Consider the following 17,632-nt stretch of genomic DNA (forward strand, 5'->3'; position numbering starts at 1 on the left):
CACAGAGTCAAAAGTCAATTTCAAAATGATGAATAGAATAGAATTTTTGAAGAATGTTTTGTAAAGAATCATTTTGCTAGGGAATTCCACTAAACAAGGGTTTGCTGCATACAACTTAAGGTTTTTTATTCGCATTCATTTCACGTGATAAAACAAATGCAATTCTGAATACTCAACGGAATTAATTAATGATAAAAGGATTACCTTGATAGAGTACATTATGTAGAGTTATACTTTCATTAATATTTTTTTGTTTATTGTTTTATTTAAAATGGATTTTAACTTAATAGAATTAATCTTTTCCTTTTGTGCATCGTATACTAAATTTAAATTACTAAAATTATGAATCAAAACTCTATCTATCTATCTGTCGAAGAAATGTCTTAGATGCTTACTTGTGCTAAGAACGTATATAAGGTCAATATGCTCTATCTATGATAATGAGAAATATCAAGAAATTAATAGTCAATTGTAGTTTGATTTTGTTTTTTTTTTTTTAATTTTTTATTCGATTTCAACAATTCATTTCAATAAAATTTTACAAATTAGTACTATAAGCTTTTGTTTTTGAAATAAAATTACTTACTTAATTAATTAGTTAAAAGGAATTAGTAACATTATTTGGATATTTTATTATTATTTTTTTCTTTTTATTAATTTGTTCCATGCTATCTTACAAGTAATGTTATAACACACGATCTACATGATTTGAAGATCAACTCGATACTGGTTCAGGGTGGCTCCTGCTCACTGCAGTGGCCGGCGCAGTCGAAAGGTAGTGACAAGCGGGGCTACCGTTGCCGCTAATTAGGGTAAGGGGAGCTTCGTGACAGTTTGCCCGTCTCTAGGGTCGCGTTGCTTCCTTAACACGTGCTGCTGCACTCGTAATCATTTCGAGCTGCTAATTTCGACCCTCTTTCGCTCCCCGTTCCGGTCGGCAGTCGCAGTTGCCGTCGCCGTAAGTAGGTCTTAATCCTTTTTTTATCGCGTTCGGCGAGTGCGCACAGTTTTCAGTTCAGTTCAGTTGCGCCCCTGCCCCGGGCAATGCGGGGCAGGACTGGACTCTCGAGCTCGGGCTGGAGCTGTTGGCTAAGAGCTGAATGCGCGTAGATCATTTTGCAATGATAAATTAAGCGCTAAGAGTGTTTCCATGTTCCTGCAAGACAATCCACTGTCAGGCGAGGGAGATTGATTGTGGCGAGCTGCTGGCCAGGCTAAGACTGGGACTCGCACTCGAACTTGGGTCCAGCTTGTCACATGTGTGCTGTTTACCTTTTGGCTTTGTGGGCACACTGTCAACGCGATGTCTGCCTCACTGAGCACCGACAATTTGCAATAGGAGCCCAGCTCCGTTTTCAAGGAAGTTGCATATGACGCAGACGCAGCGCTGGCCAAGACCAGTTTTTGACACTCTCGATCTCGCTCCAGCTCTCTTAGGTAGGCAGGCAGCCAGGCTGAGTTTGCTCTGCTGCCACTTTGAAAGATGATGCCTTGTTTAACATATTTCCAGAAGCCAACAGGTGCCAATGGGCTGTGATCAATCATTGCGAATCGATGTTTAATTAAGAACTCTTGTTAGCATTTGCCAACTATCGCTGCCAGCGCATCTCGTGCCTCATTGAGTCTGAGCCCCAATTCCCCAGCCTTAAGTCTCGCCACTCCCCACTCCCCACTACCCACAGCACAGTTTGAACCCCTCTGCCATTCCACATGAGCGACGCTGATGGGCAACAAAGGCTTGTTGAATTCTCCTGGGCAGCGCAACAAAGGCCGCCAACAGGATGTCTGTCCGTGTGGCAGCGCCCATGCCCAGCAGCGCGATTCCGTGATGTTTAAATTTGTCCTAATTAGATGACAATGAACGATGAATCAGCGTTAAGCTCAAATGTTCAGCGAGCATCCTCTGCTGTAAGTCTTTAAAGCTCGCTCCACGCTTCAACAGAACTTCCTGTTTGATGTCTACACAAAGTTTTTGAAAATCTATATTCAATTTGTTATGCAAAACTTAATAAATACAGTAGAATCTAGTTATAACGACTCCGCTTAAGGTGTCCGTACGGTTATTGCACGAAAATTTTGGGCCCCAGACAAACTTATATGAGCAATATGGCTATATGGTTATAGCGTCTTCGCTCAAGGTACCGTCGTTATAACCGGATTCTACTGTAGTCATTGAAATTATCTAGAAACTTAATTTATGTATAACTAATTTAAAAAGAAATAAATAAAAATACATATGTATACATTAAGGATTTAGGAGACTCTGACTTCAATGACTAATTTAAAAAAATATTTTAAAATAATCTGTAGTCTTACACTGAAAAAAAAGAACACACACAAACATACATTTGTAAATTCCAAGTAAAATTTGTTCGGTTTATTTGGTTTTCATATTGTCTAGGTATATTTATATACGTATGCATGTTTGTTTCTCTGTCTGTCTGTCTGTTTGTTTCTTGGTTGTATCCATAAAATATACGTTCGAACTTATATTAATATCTACGCACAACAGATGCAACTAGTTGGATACAATAATAATAATAATAATAGTAATAATAATAATTATAATAATAATAATGATAATTATACATTTACTCATATATTTCTTTCCTCTTACAACTATGACAAATTGGGCTTTCGCTTAGAATTAATTTGCTATGCTTTATACAAAATGTACCTCTAATTAAGTACCGCTAATTTACAGGGGGTATTCCTGCCAAGGTCGGCTAGGATTGGGTAGCGCCAAAGCTGTGGCCCAGTGGTCGTTGGTTTGGTGCTTAACTAACTAACTAGATATACTTTTTCTTTCACTGTATACTCCGAATTTTCCCGGTCGATGACTCGACGGGTGTACAAAAATGGGGGATTGCAAGATGATTACGACTTAAAAGTTAAAGAACTTGGTGCCAGAAAGTATTGCAGGGCTAACTAAAGGATTTAAACTAAAGCACTCAATGTACTAGCTGAGCTGTGGGCGCACCAAGGATCTCCTAAAGCGCCGTCAGATCGTAATCCTGTTTGATGTGCTGCTGCAGATTGTTCATGAGATCGGATTGCTGTTGTTGCTGTTGATGGTGGCTGTGCAGACCCGCATGCATTTGATTGTTGTTGTTGTTGAGGTTGCTGCTGTTATTGTTATTGTTGTTGTTGTTATTGTTGTTGTTATTGCTGTTGAGATGCACTTGATGCTGCTGAGATCCAACATAGCCATTGCCATTGCCGTTGCCATTGCCGCAGGACGTCAGATTCGCCGAGTCCGTGGCAGCGGGTATATACGGCGTATTGCCCAGCGAAGAACTGACATCTCCAATGCTCTCAAGACTATCGGAGCGTAAGCACTATAATTAAATGAAAGAGAAGTAATGGGGATAAATAAAAAGAATAGTTTATAATCATAGTTGTTTATTAGTTTACAATGCCTAAATAGGACATTCACGCAGACTCAAGCAACTGCGGTTTAGCGAAGCGTTTTTACGTGCTGCATCAGAGCCGCTGAGCTGGAACCCCTCTCCATTAACTAACTCTCTCTTTCCACGATATTCCAATCCAAAAGTAGAATAAACTTGTATTTTTGCCATATTGGTTCTTTAATATATGCTAAAACGCTGATAGAATGGCATATAACATATAACATAACACATAACATATCCAATAAACATCTATTTTCCCCTAAGATAACTGGCGTCTGTCCAGGTTACTAAATTTTATGAATCTTGGGATATTTGTTGAGTAAAATCTGAATTCACAAGTCTTTTGAAGCGGATGTACTGATAGTATAGTATTTGAAAGCTGGAATATAAAATCCTTAGAAGCTGAAGCTGTCCGTAGTTCTATGAAGTGGGTGGATTGAGAGTAATTTAATTCTAATAAAGCTTTCTATTGTTTACATATTTGATATAATATCTCCAGACTTCTTTCTCCATCTCTATCCATCTCATATTTTTTTCTCCCTCTTTGTCTCCCTCTCTCTCTCTGTCTATCGCTCTGTGTTTTTTTGGGTTCTCTTTCTACCTCTCTCTCTCTCTTTCGCTCTCTCCCTCTCGCATTCGCTCTTACACCCTTTCTTTTGCTCTCTAAATCTATCTGTCTCTCTATCTCTGTCTCTCGCTCTTTCCCTCTATATATTTCCTCTCTCTCTTTAACTCCCTCGCTGTCATTTTCTCGAATTACCTCCATATTGATAGGCTTAAATCAACCATACTGTAATTTTTAAAAGCTTCAATTTCACAATTTTCCTTGTGGATTAATCTCATTTTGCAAATGCAAGTTTCAGCTGGTGTCATTCGTGCCTTAAGTGCCTACGCCGCTGATTGTTATGCAGCGCATTCAACTCACCTCATTCATCACCGGCGTTTGTTGTTGTTGTAGGGGTTGCTGTTGCTGTTGTTGTTGCTGTTGCTGTTGCTGCTGGGCCTGCTTCTTGGCAGTGCCGCGCTTTGTGGGCTTCTTGGCTACCGGTGTTGGATTGCCATTGGCATCGACCGTTTTCTTGCGCACATTCTTGGTGTTGGGCAGCTTGTTGTCCTTTTTCCACTTCATGCGGCGGTTCTGGAACCAGATCTTGATCTGGCGCTCCGACAGCACCAGCGTGTGCGCAATTTCGATGCGCCGCCGTCGGGTCAGGTAGCGATTGTAATGGAACTCCTTCTCCAGCTCGAGTATCTGGTGGCGTGTGTAGGCGGTGCGTTGGCGTTTCGGCTCCATGCCTGGCTGATATGAGCCATTCGCTGCAAAACATAAGAAAAGAGTGCGCGAGAGCATGAAGAGATGCATAATTAATGATTGAGAATTAGAGGAGGGGCAGTCGCAGTAACAGGGGAGTGGGGCTGGGGCAGCAACTGAAGGGCAGTGGCATGCCGATTAAGTCGCAACGTGCCACAATTAATACACTTCAAATTTAGTTTCATAATAAGCAGCAAGCGGGCGGCTCAATAAATCTCGCCAGATAAGTTGACAACCCCAAAAAGCGCGCCAAAAACTTTTGACAACACCTTGAGACGCGAAGGGTAGATGTTGTAGATGTTGACGAAGAAGAAGATGCAGCGGCAGCAGCAGCGGCAGTGACAGCGGGTAGATGAAAGAGCTGCACTCGCACAGCGCCAGTCCAGGATAATTAATCAAAATCAAGTAAAACAACTGCCAGTCCGTCTGTCCGGCTGTCCGCCTATCGAACGGCGCGGCCGCTACTCGGGAAAAAGGACAACAGCGCGCAACGTTCGCATTTAGTTTTTCCTCGAGCGCTAAAACAACATTTCTCGCCGCAGCTGCCCTCGCTTTATCCTTTTCCTGTTCCGTTTTTTATGCGCTACACCTGCTGCCCCGCCGCACTCGATTCGTTTCGGGCCTACGATTCCATCAAACAGAGCCAACGGACAGCCCATCAAATTTATATTCGCTCCATCAATTTCAATTTGGCCAGTTTGCAATACCATCGAGAAGTTTGGGGCTTGGGGCTGGGAGTTGATGTTTCTATCGCTATGGCTGCCCTGCTGCTGAGTCCTGCCTTGACCAATCATATCCGGCGCACATCAAGTTGTAATTTATAAAAATTTCATTGCACTGTGACAGACAGCTTTCGATTTGATATAAATATTTCAATCCCAACTGCTGCTGCGCTGCCGTTTCTCAGTCGCTAGATTAATGATGTCGTGCACTGTTGGCTGCTGACAGCTGCAGGGGGAAATGAAATGGGACGGACGGGCAAGGGTTTCGCTCCCCTTCTCTCCCCACCATCTCTCGAGACTGTGCTAAAAAGCTTGCCCTTAAAGAGCTGTTGACAAGCTTTGTGAGTACTTTTATAAGAATAGACTTCTCTATTACTGTTCTTGTATTAAAAAGGTTAATCACATTTCTTTTTCAACAACATCTATTTTTAGTTCAAGCTTCTAGAACATAATTATAATAGATTTCTTAATAAGTCTTGGCAATGATCCGAAATTTGTTGTTTCAAATCAATAAATCAATATCACTCTAACAAACATTATCTATTTGATATCCAAAATCTTTTAAGCAGAAGCTAAACTGAAATTTGGTTCTAATCCTTATTCGTCTAAGACAATATTAAAATATTATTTACGGCTTTTAAAGTAATAAATATATTTCTTAACAACATCCTTACAATTTTTCTAAAAATAAATCTAAATCACAAAATCCCATTAAATTAAACAGACGAATATTATGCTAATATATTCAAAAACAATTATAATCGCATTTGAATTTCAATTCTTGTCAAATAAAATATTACTGCTTCACTATGGCTCCCTCCTTACCAATCATAATCACAAATTCTTTCAGAATTCCTTTACGATTCGTCAAGGCTTCTTTACAGACTTCACACAAATTCATAAATGAGCTATTGATTTGATAAAGTTATAAAAAAAGCAATAACAATAACAACAGCGCACAATACCTCAACAAAAACATAAAAATTAAACAATATCAATTACAAAGCCCAAAGGACAGAGGCAGCGCGAACGGACAAGGAGACAAGGAAGAAGAACAATGAAAACGAAACCAGCCAAGGCAATGGCCGCAAAACAACGCAACGTCAGCTGCTGCGTCGGCGTAGGCGTAGACGTCGACGTCGGCGTTGGCAGCATGCTGCGTTAATTCGTTTTTAATAAGTGCGTATCATTTCATTTCAACATTTCAACGAACTGGCCAAGTATGGTGGGGGTGGCGGGGGTGAGAGAGGAGGAGGTGTGAGAGAGCGCGGAGAGTCCAGGAAGCGGCCTTCGAGTTGCGGCCGGGTGAGTTCCAAGCTCGAGTCAAAGTCTCGCCGGCCGCAAAAGCGTCGAGTCATTGCAGCGAAAAGAGTGCCAATTGCAATTGCCTGGCAGCCAATTTATGAAAACGCCAAATCATACAAGGCCAAGGAAATCAAGATTGCACAAGCGGCCAAGCAGGAGGAGCGGAGCAAACGGGGCACTGCAGGAACATAGCGTGAAACTGCTAAAGAGCGAGCTGCATGTTTCTAAATGTTTTTTTTTTTTTTTTTTTTTTTGGAAAATTGGCGCTCTCTGGGGAATTGGCGGCATTGCCTAAGCATATTAGTGCGTAGGTAGGTTAACTCTCTCTATCTCTCTCACTCTTTCTCTCTCTCTCTTTTACTATCTCCTCTCTCCGTGTCACTCATGTGAAGGTTATAATTGGCCCTGGCTCATGCACGGCTGTCGGCATGTTTGTCCCATCGCATGATTTATCATGCATTTGTGACTCTACAGTTTCATTCATACACAGACACGGGATGTTAGTTCCATACACAAAAAAAAAAAAATTAAAGAAATAAATATGAATAAAGAGAACATATCGAGGCTGAAAACTATGTCAGACGTTACTTAATAATCATAATCTGCTGTGTCGGTGGCGGCTACAATTGTGTCTCAGCCACAGAGCCAGCGCTGGCTCGACCCCGCCCAGCGATCTGCTCCATATCGGCTTAATCCACTAAACTGATCGCTGCCTTTGAGGTGCGGTCATCCGACGACTTCCGGGCTTTAGCTCCACTTTCATTCATGCGCAGTCCTCGCGTAGCTGCGGCCAACTGCTCCCTAGTAGTTGATTAATTGCCCCAGTGCGGCGAGAGTGTGTAAATATTTTGGAAATGTGGCCGGGCCACGACCTGCGATCGAGAAATTTGACTCGTGCCAAGCACAAAATAATTTTTACGTCTGTCAACTTTGATTCGGCTGCTCATTCATCAAAGCGAGTGCCAAACCCGTTTCTCAGACCCAAAAATCTCATCTCAGACGGCGCTATATATTTATTAGAAACTATAAGAAAACTCTTATTGAGCACGGGCTTTAACAAATTACATTTTTCTATGCTCAGTGCCGCCCTAATAAATGCACAGCTGCAGGCGGGTGCAAATCTCAAATTGCGCATACGACACGTTGACCAGCATTCAGTTAAATTCTAAGCTAAGTTCTGTTTCAGGTTTGGATTTTTTTCTCTTAAAGTTGAATATTGATGTTGTCGGCAGCTGGTGTGTGGGTAAGGTTTTTATATTGTATTGGTGTGTGTGCTTCATGAGCTCATGGAAAAAGGCAAGTCAACATCAGCATTTCAACAACAGCGGGAGCTGCATCAGCAGCTTGTCAAGTGACTTGCAATTTGTGGCAGGCAAATAAAAATAAACATGAGCTCATGCTACTTACACACACACGCACACACACATACACATACACACTAATGCGTAACACAAATCTCATGTACTTACAAAACAATTGCACACACACACAGATGTATATGCCATATAGATACAAAGTGAAGCACCCAAAGCAATTGAACTTGTGGCTGGGAGAATGCAACACAACTCGAATTGTTCATTTAATACATTATGTTTTTTACTGCACTCCAAAAATAGACTAAAGACAATATGTTAATTGCGAGACTTCGAAATGAATCCGAATGCTAGAAGGCACTCAATCAATCGCGACTGCCAAACAACAACAACAACGACAACAGCAACAAATTGCAGGGAAGACACCAAAATGATTGATGTCAACCGAAACAAAAGTTGTTCATTAATAAGCCAGCAATGCGATACTAAAATTTTAAATTTTTAAACAAGTTGTGAAGAGAATACCAGGAGAATATAAAACAGCTTAAATTTCTCTAATAAATTGAATTTAGTAATAAATTGAATATTTTTAGACATCATATTAAATGTTAAATATTTAAATATTATAGAAATATTATTATGTCTATATATTTATTATTGTCCAGATATTTCTATTTTGTTGTATTTTTTAAGCAATTTATTGCATAGATTTTTTACATTTTGAAGCAATTGTAAAAAATACTTTTATTATGGTATATATTATATTATATTATATTAATATATTAATATAAACGACTTTAATGAAAGGAAATTTTACTGAATTAACTTTAGCAAATATTAAGGATTTTTGAGATTAAAAAAATTTTTTTATTAATATAAATAGAAATTGTCTTATAGTCATAGAATACTTTAATGAATATAAAAAAATGAAATATTTATTAAATATAATATAAATTAGAATATATATTCTGTTTAGTTGACCAAGTTATTAAATAGTAAATAGCTGGCCTTTAGAAGCGACTCTACAGTTCACTATGGCAATTGTTATTGTTTTGTTTTGTGTGATATTTCCATTCAATCTGCCGCGCTGAGCAACAACAATCGCAACGCGTTCACAATTGATTTTCACTTTCCATGGAGGCACAACCAGAAGCGAAGCTAATGAGCAAAAAACGGGCTTTTCAAAGAAACTGAATCTAGCACTTGTCTTAAATCCATTTTAAAAGATATTTTTGGTGTTGCAAATAAACCAAAGATGAAAAAAAAGGGGGGAAAAAACAACAATACTCTGACCAAAAGCCGAAAGACAAACAGTAACAAGTTAAGAAGCTCACGACTTTAAAGACTTTAACAATAGACGCGACCTTGAAGAAACGTTTCGAGAAAAAAAGAAGAGAAACATAAAACTCAGAGAAAAAAAAAAAAAACAAACGTTTGACTGCTGCAGAATGGAATTATTCTGGTCTGGCGAGTCGGACCAATAAAAGCATCGCTAATTAATGCCAATTTCAATATAATTCCACGCAAGTTGCGAGCTCTAGAGTTTTATTGGCGCAAATTGAGCGCAAGCCGCAGGGAGTTGGGTTGGGAGCCAACTGCGAATACTCTGCCAATGCGCGGCTTCATTCACATTTTTGTGATTTTTGTTGCTTTTGCATTGGGACGCTAATTACGCTTTGTTCTCGAGCAGATACAAACAGAAATTGGACATGTGTAGATACACATACAGATATTGATACAGTCACAGATTGGAAGGAATACATACGTATGCCCATACGCTGTGCAGATCCAGATGGCGAGGCAGCTTCAGCTGTTCGTGCCTCATCTGTCATAAAAGGCGAACTTCTTAATTTTTACTGCGTCATTTTCATCATTGTCATGCCCTGGGCTTGGGCCGCCGCGCTGGGGGACTGGTCTGGCCTGGTCTGGTCTGGCCTCTGGGTAGCATTTCGCAAAGGCTGCTCAGTTTCAGTGCTGAATTGAGTTTACAGCATCTCGGCTCGAGTCTGAATCTGAGTCTGAGTCTGGGTCTGGGTCTGGGTCTGGGTATGGGCTTGCACTTTTTTTCGCCGCCTCAACGGAGGTGAGAGATGCTGATGAGGTTTTTCGCAAGTCATCGGGTAACTGTGACTGCCAGCAGTGAGCCGTGAGCCTGGTCTGGCCTCTGCGGCATATTGGAAACTTAATCGTGGACTTGCCATTGAAATTCAGTTACAAGGCTGGCCACGTTTCCAGTGTGCTTGTTTTACTATGAGCATAAATATGAATACTAGTGCGAATGCGAGAGCGACTATCTATATGTGTGTGTGTGTGTGTGTGCTTGAATACTAGCTTGCTGCTGTTATTGAATGTTTTTGTGTGGAACGTGAAGGCGGCGATCATCTTAGTACTCGACGTATTAGCTGAGCTCTCGTGCATAAAATCAATGTGCAGCGCATATTCATGCTACTTATGCTCATAGATATAAGTGAGTGCTTTTATGAGTGCACAAGTGCATTCATTTGATTAGCATAATTTATTATGCAGTTCAAGCGATTCTCGAATAATGCGAAGGTAAAATATGTTTAGTAAAATACTAAAATTTATACTAAAAATAATATAATTGTATTAATATAATATTTATCTAATATTGAGAAAAATAATAGCTATAATAAAATAATAATAAATACTTAAATTCATCAACTTATTGACAATATTAATTAGCAGAAAATTAAGAAAGATTATTATCTACTACGAATTATATATTGTATATACTAGGAATAATTATAAGCAGTTTCTTAATCATTTATTATAGCCTCATGCTATAATTTAACATGAATGTTTTCTACACCTTCAGAAAAATTGTCAACACTTTGCAACTATTAAGCAAAGTGTAGGAATGTCAAATGTTTTCTTAAATACTTAAACTTTCGCAAATTATAGTGCTGCTTCTAGCTGTTACTATTATTGTGCCTATGGCTGTATTTGTTGTTGTTGTTGTAGTCGAAAGGCGTATTAAACAAATTGGATGGGCGCAGTTCTCGGACCACACGCCACCTGATACGCACGCCAAGCCGTGTAGCTATATGTATGTATTTTGGGTCTAGGCAAGCGCTAACCGAGTGTAAGTCATTTGTAAAAGAGCTGAGAACAACAACAACAACAACAGCAGCAGCAACAGCGGAGCAGCAGCTCAACAGGCAAACGGATTGGTACTGTTGCCTGAGAACCTGGTACTGCGACTGCCACTACGACTGCGACTGGGGCTGGGGCTGGGGACAGCCACATTCCGCATAACGAGAGATGATGCACTGGCGATAATCAAGTTTCGTCTTGTTGTCGTAGTCGTGCGCTCATGATAAATGTCACAACATTAACATCAAATGACACGGACCATCCGTCACTCAGTCGGAGTTTTACGTTTGCCCCTGAGCGATCTCTCAAGCGTCCGTCCGACCGTCCGTTCGTTTGACTGTCTGTCTGCCTGCCTGCCGAACTACTTCGATTTGATGCTCATCAGCATAGCTAATCCCCTCGAGTCGAGTTGAGTCGGTGTCGAGATTGTCTCGGGAGTGAGTTTTGAAGCGCGTGGCGAAACCTAATGTTATAATTGCCCATTAGGGTCAAGGTTGTGTTTAATTGGAGTGCAGCGCCTAGCTCTCTGCCTAGCTGCATAGTCGCTTCAACTAAGCAAGTATAATACTAATTAAAAAGTCATCCATCAGCTGAGGCCGAGAGCCCGGCCCGAACACGACCTGCATGATGATTACGTTGATGATTATGATTGTGTTTATGCAGTCGCCACCTGAGCCTGTCAGCCAATTGTCAGCTGTTCGACTGGTATTGCCCCAGGGCCCAATACAGTTCGATATGCGGTAGCCAATTTCCTCTAGAAGAATTAAAACAATAAGCGCTGACAAACGTTGCGACGCGCTTTGATAATGGAACTCAACACATGGCTCAATGAATTTGGTTTTAGGCGCGTTAATGTACCGGCGCGACAATTAATGGTAATTATCTATCGAAGCTGACATTCGAATTCGACCGCACACATACAGAAATATACACACACACAGGCATGTATTAACATGTATGTATATGTATGTGTTTCTCTCTATGTGTGCGTATTGCCATATGGATGTTGGTAGCCAAGTTCATTCGTTCATCGATCAGTGAATGGAAACCTGTTTCTGCAGCCCACATTCGAATCGTTGTTTGGTGTGTGAAAATTTAAGAAACGATATCGAACGGGCTTTGAAATATGTAATTAGAATAAAAGTCGGTATGAATGTTATGTGTGTGGTAGAAAAATTGTAGGTATTTGTATGTATTGGATATTTATCTTCATACATGGTACAGTGAAGCCTATGCACAAGGTCTCCAATATATATTGGAAACGGGCTAGCACTTATGAGTTCTTAAAACGTTTGCCTCAATCGGAATTATGATTATGTTTTAAAAGCAAATGAGTGAAAGTTTAAGTATTTATAACAAAAAAAAAAAAAAAAAAAAAAAAGAGTAAGCGGAGTAATGGTGCAAATCATTATCATTCAAACCATTTAAAGTTCATTTCGTGAATATGTATTGTTCTAACAAGAAGAAATTCAGAATTACTTTTAATACCTTATTGTTTACACTCAAAGATATTTCATAATGTTTAAATTAATAAGTAATAATAAAAGACCGTTTTAATTGTAGATTTCTGCGATTTGTGTGAAAGTGAATTGCTAATTAATTTGGCTGTAAGAAACCGTCTAAAACCAAAATGGCTACAGGGAAATTTGGTTAAAAACGATTTGACTGAATCTATTGCAGCTTAAAATGTTCTCGAGACTTCTGCTTTGCATAATACTTATATACAATTCTGATATATGTAAACTTCATTATTCTGAGTACGGTAAATTTTCGAGATTGTCTTTAAGATTTTCACTATAAAAACTCTACTCTTTTCAACTTCATCATTTGCGGGCCGCTCATGATTCAGCTATCAATACTAACGTTTTCAACAAATTATATTTTTTGGTCAAAGAATCACTTCTGCAAAAATATTTAATAATAAATTAAAAGTTCGTTAAAAATAATAAAAGATGATTCGAGGAATCACTTCATTATTATTAAAAGTTTTTAAATTGAATCAGAAAATTTTCATTTCATATACAGATGCTTTTGCTGTGCACTAATTAAGTCTTAAATCAGTTTTCAGCTAGGCAAAAACTCATTTCATCCGCCCAATTGTTACCCATACAAGAAAACATTGACGAATCCACTTAAAGACTCTTCAAGTGTTGAAAGAGCACCAAAGACTAAAGCCTTATTTAGTCGACTGGCAGTTGCATACAGAAACATAGATACATATGTACGTATATAGTATATTATGAATGCTATAGTATGAATATGTCACTCGCCATATACATTTTTGCCCTCAGCAGAAGGCGCGCCATTCTTGATTTTGATTAATGAGCGCACAGAGTTGGTTTTTTTTTCGTTTTTGGGGTCTTTTAGTTTTCATTTTAATTTTGCCAAAGTCGAGCATTCGAGCATTACAAAGTCTGTCAGTGGATCATGTGGGTGTTGGCAGCTAAGTAATTTAATTAGCATACGAAAATGGGGCACGTTGTCTGTGATGGGTGCATCTTTAGGCATTGGGATTGGGATTGTGATGGTGGGAGCTCGACTTACCAACGCCCGCTACGTGAATCTTCTTCATCCAGGGGTAAATGATGCGCTCCCCGTCGGTTGTCTCCGCCATCAGATCGTCTTCGCTGTCTGAATCACCCAGATCATCATCGTTGTCGTTGGACGCCAACTCGTCTGGGGATCGATCAAGCATCAGGCGATCCTCTTCCGACATATCCTGCACAAATCAAAGCACATTAGTCTATTCACTTGGTTAAACTATTTCCGTTTTCAATTACATTTTCCGATCCCATATCATCACAGTGTAGCACTTCCTGCAGTTGCTGACCAGTGGGCGCGGCTTCTTCAAGTCGCTTCTCTAGCTTTAAACCTGTTGGCAGAGTTTGGAAATTATTGAACATCGAACTCATTGTTTAAACAGAATTAGAGTACTGGAAACTGGTCTTAAAAACTAAACAATCTATTTTTAAAGAAAACTGATGTTGAAAATAAAGATTCTGATTTCAATTCAAAAGTTTATAATTTCTAGCACATAGTACAAATATATTTGAGAATTTTGCTATTATAAATTATTATTATTATAAATAGATATAACATATAACTTGGCAAGATGTTTTAAGAAATGTGTGGAATGTATAGAATTGAAATCTCTGTGATATTTGCAGACTTGTAGCCAAATTTGATTTTAAATATGGAATCATACACTGATTGTCGCTGTGTGGCTACAATTTTCTATTTGGTTCATTAAACTAAATATGTTAAAAGATAATTTAAATCAAAAATATTGGATAAAATAGTAAATTAACTTAATGATATTTTTGAAGCTCTAGATTATTTGTTTATAGAATTGCCGCAGTATAATATATATATTGTAGTATAATATATATATACATATAAATGTATATATATATACAATATATATATATATATGTATATTGTATATATATATACATTTATATATATATATTTATATATATATATATATATATATATATATATATATATATATATATATATATATATATATATATATATATATATATATATATATATATATATATATATATATAAATGTGAACTCGTTTAAAATTATATATATATATATATAAATATATATACATATTATGTCATGAGCTGTTTCTATTTGTACACCCTCAATCCATTGCTTATATTTATTTTGTTTAATATTTAAATATCTATATGCCTTTGATCTTTGTATATAAATAAGTGCTCTATATATCATTTTTCTCCGGAAGTTCTAGCTGTTGTTAAAAATTGATTTAAATCTAAGAAAGATAGCTTATTCATCTATGAAAAAACTTCAATTTATACTAGTTTAATGATCTAAATTGTTCAGACAAATATGCAAATATTTTTTTGAGTCAGTAACACCAAAATAATAATATAATTGTGAAGCTTCAATAATTTTGTATATTGTATATTTTAATATATATAAATTATAAAACATAAGCAATATTATATATGTGGTTGTTTAAAAATGAACTAATGAATTAAATAAAGCATATTCAAGTTTTCAGTAGGTTGTCTTTTATATGAAGAATAGCTTTTTCATTTATTCTAGATGAAATTCTTTGGGAAATAAAAATTTAAATACAAATAGACTCACCTAGTTCCTGCAGACCCAGCGAGGTGTTCGTTGGTGGCTCCGTTGAGGAGCATTGCAGTGGCAGGTCCATCATCTGAGAGGAGAGGGGCGAATGACCTTGGGAGTGGGTGCTGCCCACGCTGCCGTTTGTGGTGCCATAGTAGCCGCCGTAGTATCCATTCGAGCCGTTAGCACTGTTGCTGTTTGGCACGTTTACCGACGGCGGCGGCCCGTAACCGGCTTCAGAGTGCACCACTCCGGCCGATATATACTCGGGTGCGTGGTGCACGGCTGCAGCGGCCGCCGCCGCGGCATGGTGGCCATAATAGCCCAGACTCTGGTGCGGATGCGAATGCGGATGATGCGTGGGCGGCGTTGTGGCATAGTTTGTGGTGTAGCCCGTGTTCTGGTGATGGTGGCCAGAGAGCGCGCTGTTGCTGTGATGGTGCGAGTGCGGGAGCGGGTTATGGTTGTGGTGATGCGCTGCGGCGGCCATATAATCATTGACCATTTCCGCCGGATGCGTAGCGTGCGGGTGCCCAGACATACCAGGGCCGCCGCCACCAAGCCCAACGCCCCCACCACCGACGCCACCACCACCACCACCGCCGACCCCAACACCGACGCCAACGCCACCCATGTGACCCGTCGAGGCGGTCATGGAGTAGTGGCCATTGTAGTGATGATAGTCATCGGCAACCGGCGGGAACTTCGGTTCCAGTCCATTGCCCATGGACATGGGGCTCTGGACATGATGTGGCGCATGTGGATAGCCCATTAGGAATGAGCTCATTGTAGTTTCTGTGTTTGTATCGTGGATAAAACTTTAACTCTGGCTAGACTCAGCTCAGCTAGTCGTTGAGCTCATATTTCACTTGAATATTCACTTATTGGCACTCAATTTCTGTTGCACTCTTTGCCCTTTTTCAATTTTTGTATTTATTTTTATTTGTGTGTGATCACGATATTTGGTGTGTGGCCAGCATTGCTTTAATGCGAGGGCTCTGTTTATTGAACACAGCGCGAAAGTCGCGCAACCGGCGCGTAAAAAACGTAGAAACCAAGCGGCGTCGTAAATAATAAAAATTCCAAACAATTTTACAGCGGCGTTCAGAAAACATTCAAAAATACCGAAAAAAAACGAATCGTCCGATTCACGAGTGCGAAAGCGAACCGTTCAATTCGAGCCGTTCTTTTGTTATGAATACGAACGAACGCTCTGAGCGCGAGCGAACCTGTTTTCTGTTTTCCTTGTCCGCATTTGCTTTAACTGCTTTTCGCCTCTCTCTCTTTCTCTCTCCTCATTTAATCGCTCGCTCACTCTCTCTCTCTCCCTCTCTCTCTGTCTCTCTTACCGAAACACAGCGTGCAAATCGCCATTGCCATTGACAGGCAGCGATGACGTCGACGAGTTTCGAAACTCGATTTACTGGTTTTTGTTTTTGTTTCAACACGAACAACAACAATAGTGGCCAAAGGACAGCCCACACGCAGTGAGAACTACGTAGCCATGGCTGCACGCCATTTTCAACCACCGAGCGTCGTACTAGTTGGCAGAGTGCAGAATAATAATGTGCAAGCGAGATGACACGACATTTAGTCACACCCATTCGACGATGCTGATGCTTGCCGTGCGAGCTCTACAGGCATGGCTATAATATTGGGTATGCCATGATAAATTATGGAAATGTATACAGTTCAGGCCGGCAATTGGTTAATATCTTTTAATTTGAAACAACGGATATATTATTTAGGCAGAAAGTCATTTATTGCAAGCTACAATTTATTTGCTTGTCTCAATTATTAATCAATTGATTACAAATTTTTATTATTTTTGTTAAAATTTAATATTAAGCAGTTAGTAAGTATTATTACATCTTTTTTTCAATTTGTCATTTATTTCAAGCTACAATTATAAACATACATATATTTGAGTTAAAAAAAAAAAAATAATAATAAAAAAAAAAAAAAAAAAATAATAATAATAATAATAACTAAAATTCTATATATTTTTTTTAATTCCATTATAATTATTATATTTCCGTTAAGATTATATTTTATTTTTTAATAAATTAAGTTTTGGTATTTAATAATTAAACATAAAATGTAATACCTACAAGTTAATGTAAATTAATGATTTTATATATGTGTAATCATTTGTGTATATTGGAGTTTACTGTAAATCAACGACGTGCACTCTTTATTAGAGTCGACTGTTTACTGTTGATGGCACAACCAGAAAACACAGTCTGCTCTTGGGTGAGTGTGAATAGTATGAGTGCGAGCGTGAGCGTGAGTATGGATGTTGCTCTTGTAGTCTTCGGTCATGGCGCACGCTCAAAAACAGA

General features: G+C 39.0%; 1 protein-coding gene across 1 annotated transcript; it reads right to left on the minus strand.

Annotated features, from left to right (window-relative positions):
- Positions 1-2,343: 2,343 nt before the first annotated feature.
- Positions 2,344-16,490, minus strand: LOC6573719 (homeotic protein deformed). Its single transcript, XM_001999742.4, has 5 exons — positions 15,306-16,490; positions 13,957-14,048; positions 13,721-13,895; positions 4,336-4,727; positions 2,344-3,338 (listed from the first exon to the last, which is right to left on the minus strand). Exons 1-5 carry the CDS (start codon positions 16,075-16,077, stop codon positions 2,991-2,993), a joined length of 1,779 nt encoding a protein of 592 aa, XP_001999778.1. The 5' UTR covers positions 16,078-16,490; the 3' UTR covers positions 2,344-2,990.
- Positions 16,491-17,632: the final 1,142 nt, after the last annotated feature.

This window comes from Drosophila mojavensis, unplaced genomic scaffold, assembly GCF_018153725.1.
Source record: "Drosophila mojavensis isolate 15081-1352.22 unplaced genomic scaffold, ASM1815372v1 contig_16, whole genome shotgun sequence".
NCBI lineage: Eukaryota > Metazoa > Arthropoda > Insecta > Diptera > Drosophilidae > Drosophila > Drosophila mojavensis.

Coding starts and splice junctions, on each gene's coding strand:
- LOC6573719 (XM_001999742.4), bottom strand. CDS start 16,077: ATGAGCTCATTCCTAATGGGCTATCCACATGCGCCACATCATGTCCAG. Junction 14,049..15,305: donor GCTGGGTCTGCAGGAACTAG/GTGAGTCTATTT, acceptor CTCTGCCAACAG/GTTTAAAGCTAGAGAAGCGA. Junction 3,339..4,335: donor AAACGCCGGTGATGAATGAG/GTGAGTTGAATG, acceptor ATTTAATTATAG/TGCTTACGCTCCGATAGTCT.